At 30.3% G+C, this 14,524-nt stretch overlaps 1 protein-coding gene across 1 annotated transcript; it reads right to left on the reverse strand.

Annotated features, from left to right (window-relative positions):
- Window positions 1–109: 109 nt before the first annotated feature.
- On the reverse strand, window positions 110–13,227 carry LOC113388434 (probable low-specificity L-threonine aldolase 2). The gene is made up of 7 exons (XM_026625811.1): window positions 13,122–13,227; window positions 9,121–9,364; window positions 8,135–8,209; window positions 5,105–5,271; window positions 4,724–4,944; window positions 2,908–3,044; window positions 110–444 (listed from the first exon to the last, which is right to left on the reverse strand). Exons 2-7 carry the CDS (start codon window positions 9,359–9,361, stop codon window positions 110–112), a joined length of 1,176 nt encoding a protein of 391 aa, XP_026481596.1. The 5' UTR covers window positions 9,362–9,364; window positions 13,122–13,227.
- Between the last annotated feature and the right edge of the window lie 1,297 nt (window positions 13,228–14,524).

Here is a 14,524-nt window from a genome sequence, read left to right on the forward strand (position 1 = left end):
AATTGATGATAGAAAATCGGTGCGATTTTTTGGTGAAAACATATAATATTTAGGTTTCATTTTTATTACAATTGGCACATTACATCACTAATACTTATCCATATATCCTTTAACCATATTTTTCGTTAAATTCCGACAGAACGTAAAGAATCTTCTTAATCGCGAGCTGCACATCTCTTTCCCTGATTTGATGATAGAAGACAAGTCTGGCGAATTTCCAGTCCCTGGCACTGACCCTCACCTTTATCCCTTTACCTTGACCATCAGTGATTTTATTCGTGATTTCATCTTCTGTGACGAAAGCCAAACGTTGTGCCAAATCGGAAGCCGTGAATTTGTCGTGCTCTTCGCCGTTTTTATCGCAAATTTCTAACAGGAGAATGTTTGTGTGCAAATTATCGACGTCTACTCGAACGAAATTGTTGGAATTGTGATTGTAAATGGCTGTAATAAATAATAAATGATAATAATAATAATAATTTATATAATTTATGTGGCAATACGTCTATCTATTTGCTGTGCGATCACATTTGGGCGTATTTCACATATAAACAAAGCAAACACGATGCATCATCGACGATTCTGTTATCGAACATGCCCCCCGGACTTGTTTTTTTTGTAAAATACGCCTGATCGCACAGCAAATAGATAAACATTTTCACAGTTGCCCTATTAACATTAAAAAATATTATTTACAAGCTTATTTGAATTTGGATAATACAAACTAGTGGTGCATGGCATTGTGCTTTAAAGCAAATTGCTGGAACTTCCCGTACCGTATTGAAATATTCAAGAAATGAAAATAATCAATAACCTATTAAAAATTGTCTAATGATTAATAACTTTATATTATTTTAAAAATTTTAATAGAATCCGTATACTTTTCGACATTTTTGAATTTGTTTTAGATTTCTCAAAACTAAAAAACTAATCAGCACGTCTTCTCATCAATATGAATCGAATGTTTTTTTGAATTATTCAAATCGGTTGATCCGTGTTCTCGAAATCGTTGACGAAAATTTGCATCCGCATACACACACACACACATCCATTTAGTTTCTGAGTTATGCCAGTAAAATGTTCAGAAACCTTTAAAACGTAAAAATATATACAAATTTTCATTTTCGATTTTTTTGCTGACGAAAAAATGAAAATGTTCAAAAAGGGACTCTACTGATAAGCAAATAAAAATATTTCGAAAGAGATTATATTATATATACTGAGAAGCAAATTAGGCTGGGAATAAATATTTGAAAAGTAAAAAAAACAGACTCTACTGACGAGCAAATGCAAATGTTCAGACTCCAACTGAAGAGCAAATTATCCTTAACCAAAATATTTAAAATATAAAAAAGGGACTCTACTGACGACCAAATAAAAATGTTTAAAAAAGAAATCTACTACAGAGCAAATTAAACTTGACAGAGATATTGAAAAAGTTAGAAAAAGGGACTCTACTGACTAAAAAAAGGAAGTATTAATAAAATTTATTTTATATAAAATTGAATAATAAAAAAGAAACGAGCAAATAGAAATGTTTAAAAGAAAAGGGACTCTACTGACAACCAAATTAAAATGTTTAAGGAAGAACTATACTGATGAGCAAATTGAATTTGACAAAAATATTTGAAAATTAGATAAGCGACTTTACTGACAAGCATATAGAAAAGTTAAAAAAAGGAATCTACTGACAAGCGAATGAAAATGTGTTTGAAGGGACTCTACTCACAAAAATGTTGCAGAAAAAACAGTACTGGCGAGCAAATTACATAACCAAAATCGTTAAAATATAAAAAGAAACTTTACTGACGTGCATTATTAAAAGGGACTTTACCGATGAACAAATAAAATTAAAAAAAATATTTAAGTCATAAAAAAGACAAATATATACTGAAGACAAAGGAAAAATGTTTAAGAAACGACTATACTGACAAGCAAATAAAAATGTTTAAAAGAAAAGGGACTCTACTGACGAGCAAATGAAAGTGGTAAAAAGGGACTCTACTGACGAGCAAATAAAAGTGGTAAAAAGGGACTATACTGACGAGCAAATTATTTTTTTTTAAAAGTACTCTTCTGACAAAAAAATAAAAATGTTAAAAAGAACAGGGATTCTATTGGCGAGCAAATGTAAAAATTTTAAGAGTTTTTGCATATTCTTACATGTCTACTTGTCTACTTGTTTACCTGTCAACCAGAAATTCTATCTATATTTGAAACAATCATCAATAATAATTTCTAGTCCAATATACGAATATATTAATTTGATCACCAAATGGCAACTTTTCCAATTTTTTTCTCTACTGCTCCGAAACCTCCAGGCTTACCTTCCCAAAACTTTATATACTTCTTCATTTTATCAATACAAATAAAATGTGTTTTGAAATATTCAAATCAGACGCTTTGTTCTCTCAAAAACTGAATTACGATTTCTGGCACTTTTTGCTCCTTGTCTCCAAAACGACTGGACCTACCTTCGCTAAAAACTAATCAGCACGTCTTCTTATCAATTGGAATCAAATAGTTTTTGATTCATTTAAATCGCTTCATCCGTGCTTTAGAAATCGTCAATGGAAGATTGTATCCGCACATACATACAAATTTAAACACACACTGTTGAAGTTTGATACTAAACGCTCTATGCCTACTCTATGTTTATGTATATATGTTTCTCTTTTGTTTTGTGTCAATATCTGATTGTTAATAATATTTGTAATGCAAGTGATTAGTTAAAGAATATATAATTAGTCAGTCTCTTTTTGTCCTTCTGCATAAACGGTTGTATTATTATTCACATAATCTTTTAACATAAATTCTACAGGTTTTTCTAAATCTTCAGAAACCTTTAGAACATAAATTCATGCAAAAATTTTCATTCTGAATTTTTAAAACAGTATGTATTATTACCTTCAGCTACTAATCTGGCATTTGCATGATCAATCTTCAAAGTAGGCACGACCTGATCCAAAGCCACCAATCCTGCTGCTGCTAAAATGCCTATTTGGCGCATACCTCCTCCTAGGGCCTTTCTCATACGCCTAGCTCTAGAATAAATCAATTATTCATATTTCAATTTAATTTACATTCACTGCTTCTACATAATAGCTAAAAAATCGTTTGAAACACAATAACAAATAGCATATTGACAATATTACTCCATTGTCTGTCTGTCTCTCACATACATAGGATATATCAAATTGCAACTGGATGAAGAAGGTATTTCAAGAAATCAACCCCCCGAGATATTTTTTTTGAAGTAAAACTTCTTTAGGCGCGACATGGGTGTAAAAACTTCTTTAGGCGCGACACGGGTGTAAATCCGTACAAATGCAACGAAAACGCCAACGTGAAGTTGAAGACTACGACGCTAGTAAGCGCAGCTATCGCAATTATTCGATCTAGTCTGCGAGCAAAACAAAAAAAATACATCAAATGTCAAATCATATGTCAAAACCAAAACAAAATGTGTCGACTTTTACTTGAGTTTTGTATTTAGCTCGTAGTCTCTAAACATTTTTTGAAGTAAAACTTCTTTAGGCGCGACATGGGTTAGCAGTATAATTCGTGAGTTAATAAAAATGTCAGGATCGAAAGAATATCTTATCCCGTCCCTTATAAATAATGAAATGAAATGACCGCAAATAAATAATGAAACTAAGGAAAAAAATCTGCGCCGCGTAAGAAATGTACATAGCTTTGGCTATGTATGTTTTGTGTGTGATCGACTTTGGCTTCAAAGTGACTTAGAAATATCAAATGATGCTCAAAAACAAATTCTTAATAATGTTTTTTGAATATTGATTCAAATAATCAGGTTGGATGTCAAACTTGTCGAAAGATATTAAATTCGGGTAAAATTCCCACTTTGTGTAAGTTTAACGGGTTTGCATTTCCACCTATACCAAATTATCTACCTAAACTAGATACTTTATCTGAAAGGTTAATTTCACCTAGGTTGTGTTTCATGCAAATTAGACGATTGCGACATGCAAATGGACAATTTGCAATGTTTGGCCAAATTATAAATGTGCCTGTTGACATTAATAATATGGTTAATTTATTACCTCGTAATATTGATGATGATCATTGCATTAACGTTCACATAAAAAAGCAAATGATTCATAGATCAAGCTATGTGCAGGGCTTGATAAACAAAACAAATATAAAAGTATGGCTTCAATTTGTTAGGCAAGACGCATATTACAGCTGTTCAAAGAATGAGATTATATCGCCAGCGAAAAAGTAAAAAAATACAAGCATTCAACGAATGTATGTTAATTTTAATTACATGAAGTTTTTCAAACACAATTGTTACAGGATGAGTTAATTTGCAAAAACAATATTTGTTTAGGCGTTGTTTAACACAATCCACTGTGTGAATGAATATTATAGAATTTATTAATCAGCAATTACTTTAAAACGATCATGTCGTATTTCAAGTACGACTTTGATTACATTATTGTTTGTAAATATTATACATATTTTTAATTCAATCATAAATATATAGTTTATAATTTATCGTTATATAAATGTGTATAATGGTCGTCGACACTATTAAATGTGTGCTTTACGAGTGTTATCATATTACTAATAAACCTTATTCAAAATTTTTATATGATGTATTTATTTTTACTCAACTTAAATTTGCTACAATATAATTGCAAATAAGTTTTACTTCAATCGCGTGTGATCCTTACGCGCACTCTTTTCTTTATCAACTTACTCTTTTATAAATTCGGCATCTCCCACAAGTACAGATCCTGCAGGAGCACTAAGACCTTTAGATAGACAGAAACAAGCCGAAGAAAATCCTTGTACCAGGCGCGAAGGCGGAATGCCCAAATATTCGGATGCATTAAATAATCTGGCGCCGTCTGCGTGCAGTTTTATATCCAATTCTTTGGTTATTTGTACTAATTCATCGAGCCAGGGTAAAGGTAATACCTGGAAAATAGAAATAGTAATATAAACTTAAGCCGAATGAAATCGATTGATTCGGTTAAGCCAATTAATTTTGATGATTAAAGTTGGAGATACGGTTAAGTCGTATAAGACGAATGAAGTCGAATCTAATGCAGACAAAAGTTGGCCTGTAATTTATTACCTTTCCACCACACATGTTATGTGTGTTTTCAACAATGACCAAACTAGTTATAGGTTCATGGTAGTCCGTGGATCTCACTTTCCGTCGCATTTGCTTCAGACAGAATGTGCCATCAGGTTTGTTGGGAATTGTGCAGATTTGGACACCGGCTAGATAAGCTGCACCACCTGTAATAGAATAATTAGTCAGTAAAAAGGTACACCTTCAAAACTATTTTAAAGTAGAGGGCTGAAAGATGTGTAACCGGCATATGGCATTTGATGAATCGGGAGTGGTCCACGATAGTCGGCAACACTCGTTCGCTCAGTGACGTCATAGTCCTCTTTGTGCTCGTCTAGCAGTTCATGTAGTGTAATGTCTATGACTGCTGTGTTATAAAATTCAGTTTGTTCGTTAGTAGAGTCCTTTTGAAATAAAAACTGGTCGAAATTTTGATAAAAATTGTGTAGAGATTAAGAGATCTGTTTAGAAAGACAGTCGAGATACTGACAAAAATATCAAAGAATTTGGAAAAGACTCGGTTTGCTCGTTAGTAGAGTCCTTTTATATTATGTATTTTTGACATCGGTTAATTTCTTTTACTTGACGACCTATGTGTAAGAGTGTCGCATAGAGAAGATATCCAGTATATCGACTTTTGTTTCCGAATTCATATTATTTGTGATTGTTATATTAAAATAAAACATGTGGCCAGTGACATTTTATCGATCGGAAGTGTTCTACGATTGTCGGCAACGCTCGTTCACTCAGTGGCGTCACAGTGTTCTTCTGTCTTTTGACACTTTATAAAATGACCAAGATATGAGGATTAGCAGTCTATGTAGTGTAAGGTCTATAGTAACCAGCCACATTGTCAATATTTTAAAAAAGTGTTACTTTTTGATGTTTTTTGTTTGGTTTTGTGCACTGTTTTTAGTTTACAATACCTGAATGTACTTGTTTAAGAATATATTATTTAATTGTTTTTCAAGTTTACGTAAATAGCATGACATATGGATAGAATAACAACAGAATGTGGCTGAGTAGATCATATATTGTAAGAGACGAATAGTGACATATAGAAAAAAATATTGTAGAGAGTGTCATTAGAGGCAATAAACGAGTAATTAGAGATTAAGAGTGTTTTTAGGGACGAACAAAGTTAACAATTTTAATTAACTTTTAGAAGCAAATTTGTTTTTGCCAGAAAATCCAATTTGCTCCATTTTACGTTTCCTCGACGTTTTGAACCATTTTGAATCGAATGAGACCAAATTTGGAAAAAGTATTCATGTGTGAGTATGAGTAGGTTTATGGCATTTCGTCGACATTTTCTCAAAAACGGCTGGACCGATTTCAAAAGTTTAAAAGCCATTTTAAGTAACTCGATGAGGACTTGAGTTTATCAAATTTGCACCATGATCAGCCAAGCCGTGTTTTTAAATTAGCAAAAAAGTGTAATTTTGAGCCTACAATTTTGAACCGATTTTAAAAATTCAAAATATGTTCTTAAAAATAAATTTAAGAATGAATTAACTTATATTAAAAATGAATTAAATTATATTATTATAATATAATAATTAACTATGCAGAAGTAATTAATAAATTAATGAATGAATGAATGCATTTTTGTGCATATATATTAGGGCGGTCCTTAATATGGATGCTTTTGAAATTTCTTTGTTCCCAGTGTCTCAAATGCTTCCAAATTGATAGAAAAACAATCTCTGAAGGTTTTAGCTCTTAATTTTAAATTTAAGACAGTCCGCACTCCAACCAAAGTTTCTTATTGACAGAACATGGGTAAAATTGCATTTGTTTCATAACTTAGCGGCACGTGGATTAAAATTTTGAGAATAACATTGTTTTGAGAATAACATTTGCTTATTTTGATCATAAATATAATAATTACAACAAATGTTTGATATTTTATAAAATAAGTATTTACTTAGGAAGAAAAACCAAGAAACTTTGGTTGGGGTGCGAACTATGCTAAAGTTAATATTAAGAGCTAAAACTTTTAGAGATTTTTTTTTATCAATTTCGAAGTATTTAAGCACCTGGGAGCAAGGAAATTTGACAACATCCATATTAAGGACCACCTTAATGAGAAAAATCACAAGAGCGTTACGAAAAATGTGATCAGTTATCATGAAATTTACTTTACTTTTTTAATTACCTAATAATCAGTGTCAATGGACATCATACACATTTATTTAACTATGGTTGCTCCAAATCTAAAAAATGGCCTTTTGAAGTGAAACTTCTATAGCAACCTCCAGCAAGGTTTCGAAAATGTTGCAATATGACTAAAAAATGTATATCATCCGGAAAAGTTGTATATTATTATTTTAACCTAAAACATTTGTTTAATTTCTAACCAATATCGAACATTGTGATAATTTCAATTCTATAGCGTTTAATTATGCGTTTAAAGGCAAATCGCTGTTATCACTGTCGCCTGATGCCACCAATCACGACGCGCGCTGTTGCTTAAAATTAAAAACAGCTATAACTCGGTTAATTATTGGGGGATTTCAAAATTTTTTTCACTATTATGTTTGGTTTGATTTATAGTGTATTGCTGCAATTTTTCATAAGTTACTAGAACTTTAGTTTGCTAGTTTTATATTTATTTTATTCTCTGATGGCAAGATAGAAAGAGGATAAGGATAAGGAATAACAAGAATAAAGATAAAAGTAAGAATAGAATGCTTTAAGGCACAAAATAATAGTACTAAAAAGGTTTTTGTAGGAAAAATTGTAGATTGTCCGGAAAAGTTGTAGAAGATCTGGAAAAGTTATAGGTGGACCAGTCAAATTGTAGATTGTACGAAAAACGACAATTTTTAGTATTGATTGTCCGAGTTGTAGAGATTGCTCAGAAGAGTTTTAGGTCGTCAGCAAAATTTGTAAATGTGGAAAAGTTGTAGGTGGACCGGAAAAATTGTAGATTGTCCGCGAAAGTTGTAGATCGTCCGGAAAAAGTTATAGATTGTCCGAAAAGTTGCAAGAATGTCCCATGATGGGATACTTACAACTAGTTATTACCTTGTTCGTACAAAAACGTATGTGCCAAGTCTCCACAAATCAATTCGGAGCCACGTCTTTTACAGTGCACCAGAACTGAAAACAAGATTTCAATATCATAATATATATATATATATATATATATATATATATATATATATATATACATATATATAAAAATAAGTCGGGTTTTCCTTCCTTACGAAATAACTCCAGAACGCACGAGCCGATTTCGACAATTTTGCATTCGTTGGAAAGGTCTCGGACTCCGCAAGGTTTATAGCTAAGAAAATTAGTGGTGCATGGCAACGTGCTTCAATGCAAATTGCTGGAACTTCTTGCACCGTAATTGAAAATTCGAGTAATGACATTAGTGAGAATTATCAGAATTATGCTTGGTTAAGTCAACGAGCAATTCTTGCCGCAAAGAATAATGATGTACACGCACTGAATTTCACCATTCAATCAAAAATTGCTGGCAATTTGGTGACATACCAATGATTCCGACTGGTCTTCCGTTTGACTTCGAACGTTTGCAATTTCCAGTTTGCCTTGCGTTCGCAATAACAAGTCGCAAGGCCAATCGCTTAGTGTTTGCGGGATAAATTTCAAATAGATTATTTAGAAAATCCATTGTTTTTCACATGGGCAGTTATACGTTGCCTGTTCACGAGTTGGTAAACCATCCGCTTTGTTTGTGTTAACGACGTTAGACCAAAAAACAAAAAATGTGGTTTACCAAAGAGCACTTCAATGAAACGGATAATTTGCGGATTCACTTTCATTCACTTAGAGAAGTTCAACTAAAAAATACTTCATTTTTGTAATCGAAATAAATTCATTACTGTTGTATAATAAAATCACATTTTTCCTTTTCAAATATAAAACAAACAAAAAATTTCTTCATCTTTCTCACGAAACCATCTGGTGGCGAAACGTAGTTCGTCGGGTTTGCTAGTACGTTTATAATATTTAATATGTCTTTTATATTTCTTTTATTTTTATACTTGCTATTAAATTAGCCATAGTCCCACTAGGCGTGAACAGTGCAGCTTCCATTCCCAGCAATTCGGCAGACTTTTTTTCCAAAATTTTCACTGTCGGATCCTCTCCGTATACATCGTCGCCGACTTCGGCCGTTAACATGGCTTGTCTCATGGCATCAGTCGGCACTGATATCGTGTCTGACCGGAGATCTACGATGGTAATATTTTCTTTGGCATCGCCTGAACTATTGTTGGCGTACATGGTCTAAAAAAATTTTGGAAAAGAATTATTAGGTGAAAGAATTGTTTGAGAAAGGAAAGTTGGTTTTATTTTAAAGCGTATTGTGAACTGTAGTTTCGAGTTAGTAGTTAAAGTAATTAAAGTTTATGTGAATAATAAAACTAGTGGTGTATGGCATCATGCCTTAAGGTAAATTTCTGGAACATCCCATACCGTAATGAAATATTCGAGAAATTTTAAACGTTTTCAAATATACTATTATACAAATACTGTAATTTCATTATTTTTGCTATCTTGATTTATCTGAGCAAATCAAATGTAAATCATAAATCAATTTATCTCTAGAACATTAACAATCGTCATTTCATTTCATTTCATTTCATTTCGAATTCAATTTCAAAAAAAATAGTTGCCAAATTTACACAAAATTGAAAAAGTGCTCCCGTTTAGTCATAGTCTAAACGCATTTGCAAATAATTCTGTGCGACACTTTCACTTAGACTGTGCTTTGCAAGGGCGGCATTTTTACATTTTTCAATAGTTTTCACAAAATTGCAAAAGTGCTCCTGGACAGGAGCAGTCTAAACGCACTTGGGTAAACATTTGTACCAGAGTGGCGCTTAGACTGTGCTTAGCCTGGAAAATTTTTTGAATTTTCAGTCCAAAATTACAAAAATATTTTTTGAAAAAAAATTAGAAACAATTTTTTCCCAAAAGCAATTATTTTGTTGAAACAAGCAGAAAGTTTCTTAGATTATTCAAATCGGACGCTTATTTCACTATGGCAGGCCCTGCCTTCGCCAAAAACTAATCACCTCTTCTCCCAATCATTACTAATTGAATGTTTTTTAGTTTTATCATTCAAATGCGATACTCCGTTCTCTCAAAAACTCGATTTGTATTTTTTGCTCTCCTTGCTCCGAATTTCCGTAACGGCTGGATATGCCTTTGCTAAAAACTAATCAGCACATCTCCCTATCAATAGAAATCGAATGTTTTTTAAACCATTCAAATCGGTTGATCCGTGCGCCCGAAAACGTGGACGAAAAAATGCGGACATACAAAACACGCACACACATTCATTTAGTTTCTGAGGTATGCCGTTTAAAAATGTTCAGAAACCTTCAAAACGTCGAGATATGCAAAAATTTTCATTTTAGATTTTCGGCCCATTACTATAACTACCCTAAGGAAAGTTAAAAATATTTAAAGTTTGTTTGTCCCAAATGGACTCCCAAACTACTGAACCGATTTTAAATTTGATCATAATTTATAATTGATATTTATTTAATTAATGTTGTCCGTACCACTTTTATGCAATCCAACACACTTAAACACTTTATATTATTTATATTATTTATATTACACTTATGTTTGATTTAAATTATCATATGTGTGGAATCATTGAGTAATAAAATAACAATGAACGCGCTCTTGATATAACTCGAGTTGTATGAATATGATACATTGTATATATGTATATGTATATGTATATATGTATATATATATGTTTATATATATGTATATGTGTGTGTGTGTCCGGTGTTAATTCGATACGAATTTATATTCAAATTGTAAATGCGTATTTTACACTGGACGATATTTTTATATCTCAACACAAAAACTAATATTTTAATTCATAAATAAATTATATCAGGCTTTCCAAATTGTTATTATTCAAAACATGTAGGAGGATCAACTGATTTTATATTCATATGGCAAAAGTTAGACGGATAGTATCGAGTATTAAGTAAGTTTGCTATCAATGAGTACTTCTGGAATCGATACTTGAACTCGATACTTTTACTAGCACCTCTACATTAGGAATCGATACTTCTGGTATCGATCTGGCCAAAAAAAGTATCGATTATATTGATATTGAGTTTTGGAAAAAAAACTGTCGAATACCTAGTAAAATCGTTACTTAATTTAATTTAAATATTTAGTAATCGATATTCCAGGCTAGATAAACTTTTAAAGATATCTCAACTTTTGAAGTATCGGTCACTTTGAGTCTAAGAAGTCACTCTAAAAGTGTCGTTACAAAACTTTATTTACTGTACTTTTAAAATCCATACTTCATGCTTTGAATGTTTAGTTGTTTTAATCTATTTGTATCCTTTTCCTTAATTAAGTTTTCAAATAATATTATTTAAAATACTTTACAATCGATGGTGAGTGCTTACGGCTAGAATCGATACTTTGCTAGTAATAGTTTTAGGAATCTATATTTTTGGCATTGATACTATTCGAAAAATCACTTTCAGTCGAATAATAATAAAATAGCTATATCTATTTTGTTAACCTCCCATAGGGTAAATTATAGCAATCGTCAAAAAATCGAAAATTTTTGCATATCTTCACGTTTCAAAGATTTCTGAACATTCTGGCATACCTCAGAAAAATGAAGGTGTGTGTGTGTGTGTGTGGGTCGACGATTTGATTGGTTCAAAAAACATTCGATTCCTATTTATAAGGAGACGTGCCGTTTAGTTTTTGGCAAAGGCAGGTCCAGCCGTTACGAAGATACGAAGCAAAAAGTGCAGAAAATAGAAATCGAGTTTTGAGAGAATGGATATTCGATTTGAATGATTCAAAAAACATTTTATTTGTATTGACGTAATGAAAAATTTATTAAGTTTTTGGGAAGGCAGGTGCAGCTGTTTCGGAGATCCAGATTTTTTTTTGAAAAATGCCATTTAGCGTTTGAAAATCAAATATTTTCGACAGTTTGGATCAATCGATATGAATGGTCAACAAAAATTTCAAGAAATTTCATTTTTATCAAATTAACAATATTTTTGAAATAGAAGTTTAATAAATATCATTTTTCGACAAAAAATATCAGGATTGTTTCAGAAAATATCAGATGTTTAAAATTTTCATTATTTGTTCCAAAAATGCATCTTTTTCTTTTTTTTTTTTGAAGATACAAATTTTTCAAATGTTTTCAAAATATTTAAAATTTTCAAACTATCTATTTTTTAATGTCTATTTTATTATCTAAACATCTTTTTTTTCTGAGTTCAAAAATGTTAAAATTTTCAATAAATTTCATAACTTACAAAAAATGCATTTTTTATATTTTCTTCAATATACAAATAGTTCGAATGTTTTCAAAACATTCAAAATTTTCAAAAAAAAATTTTTTTTTCTGGCTTCAAAAATATTCAAAATTTTCAATAATTTGCATAATTTACCAGAAACGCATTTATTTTCTTTTATCCTCAATATACAAAGTTTTCAAATATTTTCAAATTTTCAAACAAATTCATTTTTTTTCTGAGTTCAAAAATGTTCAAAATTTGTTGTTTTGAATGTTCAAATTTTTTAATTAATTTCATAACTTTCAAAAAACGTAATTTAAAAGTGTAAAATTTTCAGAAGCTCAAAAAAAGAAAATTTTTTACACCACTTTAGTTTTAAAAAAGATTTCAGCAGTGACAAAACCCGGCTACACCCATGTCTTAAAAAAAACACATGTGAGAGAGCCTTTATATTTTTATCTTATTATTACATCATACAATAACACATAATAACACACACACAGCCGGCATTTTAGACTGGCAGACATTTTATGCAAAAATTATGCAAAACATATAAAAAATTTATGTAAAATACTCCTACGAATAAAATTTAACATTTGGGCGGCTCAATTAACATATAGGTTATGTATCAAAACCGGAAAAAATAGACACAAAATAATATTAAATTAAAACAATAATTAGTAGTAAAATACTTAATTATTTTTTTGTTAAAAAAAAAAAATTGTGTGCCTTACCTTTGAAAGCACGATATGCTTGCACAATGTGCAAAGTGAACTGACGTTTTGAGGTTAAATAAACATATGTAGAAAATTAATGACTAATACTGATATTAGATTTAATTACTTGCAATTAACATTTTTTTGAAGTGATTAATAAAAGATAAATTACGATGCAAATTTATAAATAAAATTAAAATGGTTTTAAATTAAACAGAGACGCCATCTTTGGCGCTATTTTGAATACTCATAATCCTCATACATGACGAATTTAAATTTAAATTATATTTTAAATTTAATTAATTGCAATTAGCATTGATTATTTGAAGATAAATTATCAGTTTTTGATGCAATTTTTTTAATTAGTTTTTAAATAAATATTTTGAAAATAAACAGGGACACAGATAGTTGCTTGCATGACATATATGTGATATGAATTCTTTTAAATTTAATTAATTGCAATTAGCATTTTTTGCATTGATTATTAGAAAAGATTATTAGTACAGATTTATTGCGATTTTTTCATTCAATTTTTTAAAAATAATTTTTAAATAAATGTTTTTAAGTTAAATATTTACGTCATCTTTAACACCATTTTGAGTACATATTATCCTCATACATGATGAATTTAAATTTAAATTACATTTTAAATTTAATTAATTGCAATAAGCATTGATTTTAAAGATAAATTACGATTTTTTATGCAATTTTTTAATTAATTTTTAAATAAATATTTTTAAATTAAACAGTAACACATATAGTTGCTTGCATATGTGATGTAAATTCTTTTAAATTTAATTAATTGCAAGTAGCATTGTTTGCATTGATTATTAGTAAAGGTTAATAGTAAACATTCATTGCCATTTTTTCATTCAATTTTTTTAAAATAATTTTTAAATAAATGTTTTTAAGTTTTTGGCGCCATTTTGAAAGCTTATGACATCTAGTTGCTTGTTTGACATATGTAATGTAAATTCTTTTAATTTTAATTAATAGCACTTAGCATTTTTCAGCATTGATTATTAGTAAAGATAAATCACGATTTTTTATCCATTTTTTTTAAATATTTTGAAATAAATTTAAAAAACATTAACCGGTGACGACATCTTTGGCGCCATTGTGAAAACTTATGACAGCTAGTTACTTGTTTGACATACGTAATGTGAATTCTTTTAATTTTAATTAATAGCAACAAGCATTTTTGACCATTGATTATGAGTAAAGACAAATCACGATTTTTTATTCATTTTTTTTTAAATATTTTGAAATAAATGTCTTTAAATTAACCGGTGACGACATCTTTGGCGCCATTTTAAAAACGTATGACAGCTAGTTGCTTATTTATCTATGGCTAGTTGCTTCTTTGACATATGTTATATAAATTCCTTTAAATTTAATTAATTGCAATAAGCATTTTTAGC

Source organism: Ctenocephalides felis, unplaced genomic scaffold (genome assembly GCF_003426905.1).
Source record: "Ctenocephalides felis isolate EL2017-DRISC unplaced genomic scaffold, ASM342690v1 CF-g0.4_SCAFFOLD_03572, whole genome shotgun sequence".
Lineage (NCBI taxonomy): Eukaryota > Metazoa > Arthropoda > Insecta > Siphonaptera > Pulicidae > Ctenocephalides > Ctenocephalides felis.